This window comes from Rhinatrema bivittatum, chromosome 4, assembly GCF_901001135.1.
Source record: "Rhinatrema bivittatum chromosome 4, aRhiBiv1.1, whole genome shotgun sequence".
NCBI classification, from domain to species: domain Eukaryota; kingdom Metazoa; phylum Chordata; class Amphibia; order Gymnophiona; family Rhinatrematidae; genus Rhinatrema; species Rhinatrema bivittatum.
Window position 1 is genome coordinate 62,952,552 of NC_042618.1, and position 12,131 is coordinate 62,964,682.

Here is a 12,131-nt window from a genome sequence, read left to right on the forward strand (position 1 = left end):
CGCAGAAAGCCTGAAAATTCCACCAACTGGCTAAAATGAAAAGCAGATGCAACCTTGGGCAAACAAACAAACAGGTCGATACTCTAAGGCCGCGGTAGAAAGAGTGCGGCAGTGCCGGGCGCACCCTCGTTCCCCGCACGCACAGTTCTCTTCACATACCGCTCGATACTCTATTCAAATTGCTTGCAAATGCAAGCCGCGTCCAACCCGTGCTCAATGCGCGTCCATGAAGCGAAACCCCTTTTACTGTATAGGCGGTATATTCAGCGCCTATACAGTATCCAAGGGTGCGCTGGTACCTGTCATTTCAAATGTCATTTCAAGTGACATTTGAAATGGCATGTACCAGGAAGTGGATGGTTCCCCCCCTCCCGAAGCAAGGCGCAGGGCGAAAATTAAAACAAAAGGGAATAAAGTGTAAAAAAAAAAGTAAACTTACTGGCAGGAGCCGGCGGGTGCCCATTCATCCAGGCGGCGGCGGGAGGGTGGGCACGCATTTATCCGGGTTCATCCAGGTGGAGGGAGCCGGCAGCGAAAGCAGCCTCCGGCAGCCCCCGCCGGCAGTGAATGAATGCGCGCCTGTGCGACCCGTGTGATTTCGGCGCATATATATATACACACACATTATATATATATATACATACATATATATATATATATATATATATACACACACATATACATATATATACACACACACACACACACACACACACGGAACATGCGGGATGAAATAATTTTTTTGAGCAAATAACTAATGCAATCGGAGTTCCGTGCAGCATCGTTCATGCAAAAAGAAAGGCTGAATGCAGTTTGAAAGCGGGTTAGTATATATGGAGGTCGTCCATGGTGCAGGACTAACACCAGGTAGAGGGTAGGCGGTAAACTAACAGGCTAAGGACGCAGCAAAATAGCGGGTTACAAAGGAGACAATCGGAGCGCGCGTCACAGTATCGGGAGGCTAATTCCTTCACTAAATAGCTAATTCGTTCATTTACATATGATATACATGCTGGGTGCGGAAAGGGTTATGCGTTGGTTTCAAGAAGCGCTAAGGACGAGTGAAACTGGAGACTGTATCGCAGGATCGCTTTATGCGTCCCAATTGTGCGCCCACAGCGAGTTGTAGACGAAGAATCTCCAACCGCACTTTACAGTATAGACCTGAAAGGCAGCACACACGATGAAACTCCAATATTGGAAATCCGCAAAAAAAAAACCAAAAACTAAATCTCTGCACGACAAGGTTTGAAGCTCCGAAATTCATCTCGCCAACAAGTCACCACCAGGAACACAGTCTTCAGGCTAAGGTCTTTCAAATCCCTTCTCAAAAGTTCAAAAGGTGGTTCCACACAATACTCAAAGAACCAAAATTAAGATTCCAAGACTGACAAACTCTACGGACTGGAGGACGCAAAAGCTACGCTCCTTTAAGAAAACGTACTTTGTCTGGACGAAACATTAAGGGTCATCCCTGCAACCTCCCTCTGAAACAACCCAAGGCTGCAACCTGAACTCTGAGAAAATTATAGCCTAAACCCTTTGACAAGCCAACTTGCAAAAAGACCAAGACCTGGGCAATGTTCACCTGCAACGGATCAGCATGATGGACTCCACACTAGGACTCAAAAACACTCTCCAAACTCTGATATACGCCGAAGTAGAGGATCTTCTAGCCTGAAGAAGAGTAGTAATCACCAGTAGAAATGTCTCCTCTCAAAAACCAAGCCACTAGATAGCAGCAATCTGCCTGTTCCGAAAAGATGGGACCCTGATGCAGCACTCCCCTCCGGTGGCTTAACTGGACAGGCCCGTCTACTGCCAGCTGAACTAGATCCATAAACCGCGGACTGCACGACCACTCCGGCGCTACCAGGATCACTCTTCTGGATGTTGCTTGATGTGCCGCAACATTCGACCTACGAGGCCCACGGGGGGGGAAATACATAGCAGAAATCACACTGGCCACGGCTAAACCAGAGCATCGATCCCTATGGAGCCAAAATTCCCTCTGGTGGCTGAAAAACTTGTTCACATTGGCATTCTACTGCATTGCCATGAGATCAAACTGGGGCTCGCCCCATCTGCACCAAATGAGGACAAATGCCTCTGCCAACAGCTCCCATTCCCCCGGGTCCAGCTGTTGTCTGCTGAGATAGTCTGCCTGCAAATTGTCCACAACTGCCATGTGGGAAGCTGCTAGTGCTGTTAGATGAAGTTCCACCTAGGCAAGGAATTCTTGAACCTCCTGAGCCACCAAACGACTCTTTTTTACATCCTGTTGATTGATATCGGCCACAGTCGTCACATTGTCCAAGAACAAATGCACCACACGTCCCTGAATCTGAGAAAAAACAAATAGCAACACCCTACGGACCGCTCTTGTTTTCAGACGGTTGACTGACCAGGGTGTCTCCACCGGTGAGCACTGCCCTTGGGCTGTAGATCTTTGACATACCGCTCCCCAACCACTGAGACTGGCATCTGTCATCACACCAGCAAAACCGGAACACCCATATTCACTCCTTTCTCCAAGCTGGGACGTGACAGCCACCACAACAGACTGGACCTAGATTTTTTTCTGGAGTAGTAACGGTAGCTGAAACGTCTCAGACAACAGATTCCAACGGGACAGGAGCACCTTCTGAAGAAGTCGCATGTGAGCAAAGGCCCATGGCACCCAATCCAGTGTAGAAGCCAAGGAACCTAGCACTTGTAAATAATCACAGACTTTAGGGACCACCAGATCCCACAGACGAACCACCTGCAACTTGATCACCCTTTCTGGGGTGAAAAACACCCTGCCTAACTGGGTGTCAAATAGTGCTCCCAGAAAAACCAAATACTGAGACAGCTCTTCGCAAGGTTTATCACCCAGCCCAGAGACCTTAGACGCTCTGTCAGGCGTTGAATAGAACAGTGACACTCCACCCTATGACAGTGCCAAAATGAACGAATCATCCAAGTACGGATGCACTAGTTTCCCTTCTGAGGGCCGCTGCTACCACCACTTTCGTGAACATTCTTTAATAAAATATATTAGATTTTAAAAAAAAAAATTTTAAATTTTGTATTTAAGTTTGATTTTTTATTTATCACTTTTATATATATTTTTTCTTTATATTTCTTATTTTAACTATTTAGAGGAGGATCAACTTGACATGCCAATCAAACTACTGCCGTGCTGCAGGAAATGACGTGCTTTTAATTTTGGTGTGCTCTTGAGTTTCTCTATACATCTGCTTGTATAATCGCTGGCAGTTTCCTTCTACCGACACGTCCCAATGTGCAGCACCATATATGCAATGTTTATACAGGTATGAAAAGTTATTCATCTTGGTACCGTATTGTTTTTCTAAGATCAGCCTTAAATTACTTTTGCGTTACAGTATAATAAAACTTTGAAATATGCCAGCAAAACTTTTAGGACACCTGAATACTGCTCAAACCTAGATACACACATTGCTGTAATATATCCGCCGCCTGCTGTCTTAATTGGTTGTTTTATATTCCAGGCTCGCTGTAAATACAAATTTCAGTTAATCGTTATATTAAATTTTAGACATGCGTATACATTCTTTTTGATAGCGAGGCAGTTTATTCAGCAATTTTCCCTACACTATTGAATAATACTTTACTGCTCCCTTGGTGTGGTTTAATTCATTATATTATAATTTACCGGCTGCTGTTTATGTTATGGTTAAGCACATAGTTATTAGTAATTCGTAATATTTCTTTTAATATGTCACAGCATACGAGGATCGATCTTGATATGTTTGATGAATGCAGGTTAGTCCTGTTCCTTTCAGTTGTGGCGTTTTAAGGTAAAATTAATCAGGATTTTCTCATACATCTACAATACAAGTTTTGATACACCGACGGTCCTCTGGCATAAAACATATTAAAAAAAATATATATTGCAGTAAATCGAGGCTTCAGAGTCGCACTTGCGCTAAGAATACTAGCAGCACTAGCTGTACATGATTCATATCTACCATCGGGAAGATTTCTGGCTTGGTGAATCACACTTTGTAACTCTTCCTAATTGTTGTGATTTGGAAGGTAATACTATATATTATATATTACATGTGGCACATTTAAAACTAATCAGAGAAAGTTCTTTTTCACTCAACGCACAATTAAACTCTGGAATTTGTTGCCAGAGGATGTGGTTAGTGCAGTTAATATAGCTGTGTTTAAAAAAGGATTGGATAAGTTCTTGGAGGAGAAGTCCATTACCTGCTATTAAATTCACTTAGAGAATAGCCACTGCCATTAGCAATGGTAACATGGAATAGACTTAGTTTTTGGGTACTTGCCAGGTTCTTATGGCCTGGATTGGCCACTGTTGGAAACAGGATGCTAGGCTTGATGGACCCAGTATGGCATTTTCTTATGTTCTTATGTAATTTTTTTCTTTCCTTCCCCGTTTACACATCTGTGCCAATTCATATTTTTGTCTAAAAAGTAAAGATTTAAAGAACTGATATCTTTTTTTACTTATTGTATATACAGTTAGCTACCTTATAAATGGGCTCTGACCGACGGCCCACAAATGCGCAGTAGAGAGCAGCTCTACCGCGCATGCGAGCACATCGGTCAGAGCGGAGCCTGCCCAAAAAAAAAAAATGGCGCTGGGAGGAGCAGGAGCGACGGCGAGGAGCAGGAGCGGCAGCAGGGAGGGAGGGAGTGACTCCCCCCCCCCAGAGATCTTCCGTCTGCTGGTTGTGGATGAGCTGAGAGGGGGAGTGACTGAGGGGATGGAGGGAGGAGAGAGTGAGGGAGACTAGAGGGGGGAAGGTGAGAGGGAGGAAGGTGAGAGGAGGGAGGAAGGGAGAAGGAAATGGACCGAAAAAACATTTTTGCTTTGTTTAACCCCTCTTTTGTCAGTAATAAGTTTATCATTCTTTTAATGTATAAGTTTTTAATTTCATGCTTGTTAATAACTATTTTTTTATCATCTTTATTATTTTTTTTTATTATATAAAAATGTGATTTGTATATTTTGCAGCCCCACTCCCGGGCGAAATTCGGCCTGAGTCAGGCATATCCTATTTTATTTGTGAATTTGAACTGAATCTTAAATAAAGGAATCCCTATATCTGAGGCATCTGGTCTTCCTCTACTTTGTTTGCCTCCTGGCTTTATTTAATCGTCTTCCGTGTTGCTTCTTTGGACCGACCTCTAGAACTGGGTGCACCCCTTCATTGTCCAAATCCTATCGGGTAACTTTGAGTCCTAACTCCCCCAGGACCTGCAGAATAAGCGGCCGCAACGGACAACCCTAGGATTAATTCCTTCTGCCACCGGCACTTCATCTGGATCCTGGTCATCTTTGTCCACATTTGGATCAGCATCCGGATTCCCCTGTGCAATACCATCCACCGGGCCATAATTCTTTCAGACCTGTAGTATGCCCAAGACCCAGGTATCTAAGCAAGCCCCCAGACCACAAACCTCCAGCACCCCCTGCCAGGATCATCTTTGCCCTCTTAGAGGGAGCACCACGGCTGCTGATCCAGGGTCTGCTTCCTCCCTGCCCCTTTCCTTGCCAGATAGGCTTTGTGAAGGGGCAGAACAAAATCTGAGAAATCTTCCATCTCCGAAGAATTCTCAGCTTGCATCCAACTCACTCCTCCTCCCATTCCTGATCCTGTGATGCTTGCACCATCGGTGTTAGAGGGGGGCGGGAAATCCCTGGGCGCCCCGGGAAGCCACCTGCTTCTTTTTGCGCACCTCATCCACCTTAGCTGCATCCCCAATCCCCCCCCAGGGACTTTCTGCTGTCTGCCCCGGAGAAGGATATCCCCCCACCGGAGGCGCAATCAGAGCAGATCACAGCTGAATTAAGGCAGCCGCGCTGTGAGCCGCATGAGTTACAGGGTCCCCCCCATGGAGAGAAGCCGGCGCCATCTTAGTAGCGAACATAACCCGATCGCAATGCAGCGTGGTTGATGAAGACCGCTCAGACACGCGAGAGCAAGAGTCCAGCTGCTGGCGTGAATCACCCTCCTCAAACTGCTCCGGACCCCAAGGCTGAGGAGAACCTGAAAATCTCACTCCTCGTGGTGCCTCCAGCTCCTACTGAAGCCTCCCACTGCCAATAGGCCTTGCCTGCAAGTCAGGCCTCATTTTTTTTTTTTATATATATTTTTAGAGGCATAGCTCCCTTTGAATAGGAAAAAAAAAAAGAATACTTTCTCCCTTTGAATAGGAAAAAGAATACTTCCCTAATCCGAAGGAGGCTCTGGGGAGACCACGGAAGGTCAGAAGGAACCAGACCACTGGCTATCTGTCCTTCCGGATGTTGCAGGCAGAGACCAGACAAGGATTACCAATCCCCCACTTGCCTGCCTCCACATAAGGGTTGGTGCACGAAGGTATGTAACACCTAAGGGAGCTCTTCCAATAAGTCCTCTACCCTTGCTTTACTATTTTTTTTTTTTTTTTAATTTCTCTCAGATTGCAGGTTTGCACCTCTACCATCTGCTGGAGTCAGAGAAATACTGAGGGACTGCAGGAGGCACTCTCTTATGTAGCAGTGCCTGAAAGGTTTTTATTCTCTGCCTCCATCTGTTGGTAGGGATGCAAAACCCACTTGTCTGGACTGATCTGGGGTATGAATAGGCATGGTGTGTTTCAGGTCACAGTTTGGTTTGAACACAAGGTGCTAACTCCATTCTTGTTTCACAAAGTAGCAGCACTAACATAGCCAAGATATAAATATCCAATATTGATATAATTATGAATTGCTATATATAAATCATTTTTCCAACTGCCACTTGTATGTTGCAATCCAGGCTAGCTTCTAAATCTGGATAGACCCTCTTTGAGAGCTTTTTGCAAAGCAGATGATTCCCCACTAGGTTACTCATCCACAAATTAGAGGAGACAATCTTAATAACAAAATTACGTTTTGCAATTGTAAAATAGCACTGAATACCCATGGCAGAATATTTTAACTTAGCTAACTATTGAATCAGCTATTCTGAAATGAAGTTGCATGTTCAAGGTTTCTCTTTCAATTAAAAAAAAAAAAAGTTACAAAAAGTCAGCTTAATAAAAACAGTTTTTGTTTAAGTAGCAAAAATGCTACTTATAATGCACAGGAAATCTTATCGCCATTGATTGCTTTTTCATAATGGAAAAATATGAACAGGTAACAAAATATCAAACACATTTTTAAGAGTTCCTGGCTTTCCACTTCTCATTAGGGATACGCTAGCCTTGGAATACTGGCATCCTTTTAGTTGGATATTATTAAATGCCTTTTCTACATTCAATTTTAACTTCTCTGGGGTCAGCTCTGTGGCTTAAATGCTGCAATGCAGGTAATCTAGTCAGATATAAGGCAGGTCTTGGATGTGGTGCCCTTTCAGCCTTCGGGCTTAAGCAGTATTGCTAATTTCCATCTGAAGAAAGTCATGAGATCCACTGTGAAAAATCTCCTGACTGGATGAAAAATACCTAGAACCACAAGGTGGCACCAGCATAGCTGGAAACTTTTGAATTCTTGCTGTTCTAAAATTGATGTAGATTGGTGTTCAGGAGGTAATGCGTGTGTGATTAATACAGAGAGACATACAGATGCACACGCTCTCAGATACGCTCTCTCTCTCTGATACATGCACACTCATTTTCTCTCTGAGATACACATACTGAATTGCTCAACTCAGCAAATACTCCCCTCCTAGAGATGATTAACCAATAGAACTGGGGCATCATGGAAAGCTCTTCCATTTGCTGCCATCCTTCATCCTCCAGAACACTCACTGGTTAAGCTACCTCAGCTCAACCTGCTCACATAGAACTTATGGACAGCAGAGACACTCTCCTCCTCCCTTCCATTGACTGGTGTTTACCCTCCAGTTCTCTGGCCCCAGTGCTTTTCCATTGGCCATGTTCCACATAGACTGCTGACTTCAGGGCCCTTCCCTCATGTGACTGGTTGGTAGAAATGGAAGACATCAGGAAGTTCAAAGGGGCATGGTGCTTGCTTAAAAAAAAATAAAAAATCCTGCTTCTAGTCTGCTCAATCAGTGGAAAACCTCAGATTTTAGAAAATGTCAGTGTCCCTAGATCGGTCACTAAATTTATTAAAATAGCTAAACTACTTCCCAGTCACATTTCTAAAATTTCCATCAGGTTGAAAGAGTCAGCAAATTGCTAAACTGGCAACACCAGGCTTAAGAAAGGTTCCTGGGTATGCCATGCAGGGAAGGGGGAGGCAGGATCGTGTGTCAAAAATTGAGGGAAATTAAATAGGTAAAAGCAAAAAAAGCCAAGTTATCTAATCCAAAAGGATATTAATTACCAGTAAATATCTGCTGCTATACCCCATCAACAATGATTATAGCTAATGAGATACTGACATACAATATTATTCAAGTCTCAAGTTTAAAGAAAGATTAACATTTACCAGGAAGAGCTTTCTAAGATGGCGACCTGAACGGTTGTGGCGTGAGGAGCTCCTGATTCCTTTTCTTATTAATTGTTTCTGGCATGCCTCACACCAAACGGAAAGCCTGGGTGAGGGGTGGAGAGAGTTCCTCCACTCCTCTGGAGTCATCTCAGCACAGGATTGGGAGCTTTTTCGCCGCTGTTCCCCCACCAACGCTGGGAGATCGGGTCGCTGGGGAGCAAGCTTAGGAGCGAGAGCTGGACTCCCCAACCAAGACATCCTTAAGCCCCGGATCACCTAAGGCCAGCGCCTCCAGGCCGCAACGAGGAATTGAGGTTGCGGAGTGCCGTGAGCCCAACGGAGGTAATCCGGCGAGAGGCCGGAACACCCGAGCGAGCTGGAATTGTGGAAGGACTCACCATGCAGGAGCAAGACGACAAGGTAGAACCTGGAGGAGCAGTGGGAGGAAATGGGCTAGTCCCCGTTGCAAGGATAAGAACCGCGGGTCTTGGAAATGGCGACAGCCTAGCAGCAGGCATGGGCAAAGAAGGGAGCCAGGAACTCTCATTGCAAAAGAAATTGTTACCTGATTCTGAGATCTCTCTCCAATCTATTTGGAAAGCTCTCCAATTGTTAGAGAAAGCGATACTGGGTTTGACTAAGGAGGTCATTGAAGTAAAACAACAAGTTAAGAATAATGCTACTGAGATAACGTTACAAAATAATAAAATCGAAAAAATGGAAAAACGAGTAACAGATGTGGAGAAAATTCATTCAGCAGTGGTATTAAATGATATTGAACTAAATAAAAAGCTTGAAAAGGTTGAGAATACCTTAAGAGCACACAACTTAAGATTTCTAAATTTCCCAGTATTGAGAAATATTTCACCTATTGATTTATTTAAGTTGTATGTTACTCAAACTCTAAAGGCTCCGGAAGAACTTAAGCCAGTTGTCTCAAAGGCTTTTTATTTATACTCCACTGAAAATAAATCGTGAAACTACAGTAGAACAAGACATCCCAGATTTAATTACTTTGCTGAACTCATCACAAGACCTGATACTATCTTATTGAAGACCCCTCCTGGTTACATTTACATTTTGGATGGATAAGAACAATATTTTCAACCAATATTTCAGGAACAATCAAGCTTTATTTTTTGGACAAAACGTCTGGTGCTATCAAGACCTGGTGAAGCAGACACAACTGAGAAGAAAAACTTGTCTTGATTTAAGGGGAGAAGCAGTGCAGAAAGGTGCTACCTTCAAACCGCAATTTCCATGCACGTGTTGCCTGTTTATCAGGGACAGCGCTATGGGATTGTTTGATCCAATACAACAGAGCGCTTCTGGACACTCACTCTAGCCCCACATAGGCCTGCTGTTTGGTGTATTATGTTAATATAGTGGGGGGGACTGTTCAAGTTGCCAGATATTCTACTTTTAGATTTCTTTATTTGTTATTATCGCTCTAATTATAAGCTCTCCCATTATTTCTTCTATTTGACTATAATACAGAAGTTTAATTATGAGTCATTATTTTGCCGTATAGATTTATTACTATTCCGGCATTGTAGGAAATTAAATAGTGGATGCTTGTAAATTGTATAAATGCATAAATAAATTAAAAAAATGTAACAGGTTTCAATTTCTATTTTACAACATGGCCAGCACCTCAGGTATTAGAGGTTGGGTCACTATAACTTAAAAATTACAGGAAAGAACTCAAAATAATTTGACAAAAATCTTTGCCAAAAAAACTTTAAAAACGTAGCCAGAATTCAAATCCCACTGCTGCTCCTTGTGAACTTGGGCAGGTCACATTGCACGTTAGTATGCAAAGTTTACATTTACTATGCACGTGGGAGGAGCTGGGGAGGAGTTAATGGAAAGGAGGATCTACTAGTGAGGAATGGGGGAGAGTAACGCACACTAATGCGGGACTTAACATCAGACTGGAAGAAGGGACAACTCAGGGTGGTATTACATACACAGAGGAATTAACTGCAAATTTGTTATGACTAATGTTGCGCAATAATATATTGTGTGCATTAAAAACAGATATTGTGCGATGCCCCCATTATTTTTTTTTTTTTAATCCCAGGCGCTATTTTCGCTATATTTATAGCAATTTCATGAATCTAGGGGTTAGAATGTAAGCCCTCTGGGAATACGGAAATACCTACAGTAACTGAACATAATCTACCTTGAAGTATCAGAAAGGTGGAATATAAGTCAAATAAATTAAATAAAATCGATGAATAATGCATTACTTACAATCTGGAATCTGCAAAGGATCGCACTAAACACTGGTCCTTTTTTACAGAGGTGTCATCATTACAGCTGGGAGATACCACCTACATTATGAAATACAAGGAAGTACAGAATTACTTTCCAAACAGTACACCTACACAGGGGCTAATGTTTTAAAGTGCATTCACATTGTCCATTTACACAAATTAGCCCACATTAACAGCCCCCGTTATGACATATAGTTGAGTCCTGCATTCATTTCTAAGCATTAGTGTTACTGGGTCTGCGTTAACTTTTGTGAGGTTTAACGTGTGTCATTTTTCTTTGTACTAGTAGGCAATGAGCTGTTTTATAGTCTCATTACCTCATTAGCATAGATTTTTGCATTAAAAAGACTTGCACTTTCAAAGTCCTGTCAAGATGCATATACTAGATTGCACACACTAACACTTAACATGCGTTAATGTACACTCGCCCCGCAGTGCTGTTCAACATTTTAGAGATATGAATAGAAATTGGCAACTCAAACTATAAATTTTGCAAAGATTTTAATTATGTATAGGCACTTGTCTAGCAAATTTGGGTCCTTAAAAAGTGAAAGTATAGTACAACAATCTTTTATAAAGCCCTGCCATGGGGCCACCCAAGTGATGAAATTTCAGTAACTAATGCAAGACTGAACATGGCTCATGCAGCACTATTTTGGGGTAAGATACAGGGAGGCTCATTTTAGCATGTTTGTCTTCACTAGGCAAACTATTAACTGCGCAATCGAAACTGGACCCATTACAGAGGTTCAGCAAATGTTAGCATGGTAAACATTTTACATTACTGTTCTTTTTTTTTTTTAAACTTTTGTGAAGCAGGAAACTGCTCGATAGTCATACATCCAAATGGGTTAAATTCAAAAGTTACATCACAATGCACCCTATATAAGAAAGACACCTAAATAAGTTTTATTTTGTTTTTCAAAAAAAAAAAAACATGTAGCCAATATTTGCTGAAAGTCTGACATCATGGTTTTCAACCCTCTTCTGAGAAATGAGGCGGAAGATTTGGAAAAAATGTCTACATTTAACCAATAACAATTTTCGAGCCATGTAGCAAAAGTACCATACATACGGAAGGCAATCTGTAGCAGTGTGCACAGTGGTAAAGTGCGAGTGTACATTTTACATGCAGACTTCATATTTTCCAAGTAAACTTATGTGGGCAAGATCACATTGCATATCCTCATGTAATTGGTTGAGCTTTTGCTTCAAGTGAGGCAGGGTAACTTACATACATACATATTAAAAAAATGAAAATCAATAAAGTATACACATTAAAAATCCAACCCCCCTCCCCCCCCCAGGTACATGTGAAATATGTGAAACTATCATTTACATTTATTAAAATTTATTAGTCACCTAACACAGGAAAGGCCTAGGCAAGGTACAGAAAACACAAACATTCATAAAATCAAATAAAACCAATT

General features: G+C 42.4%; 1 protein-coding gene across 8 annotated transcripts in view; it reads right to left on the reverse strand.

The window, feature by feature from the left end:
* Positions 1–12,131, reverse strand: part of ARID4A (AT-rich interaction domain 4A) — a 178,111-nt gene that overhangs the window by 131,351 nt on the left and 34,629 nt on the right. For all 8 annotated transcript variants that reach the window (XM_029598224.1, XM_029598218.1, XM_029598217.1 and 5 more), the window contains exon 9: positions 10,679–10,758. In XM_029598224.1, the coding sequence (XP_029454084.1) occupies positions 10,679–10,758 (80 nt within the window). The remainder of the gene's footprint in view (positions 1–10,678; positions 10,759–12,131) is intronic.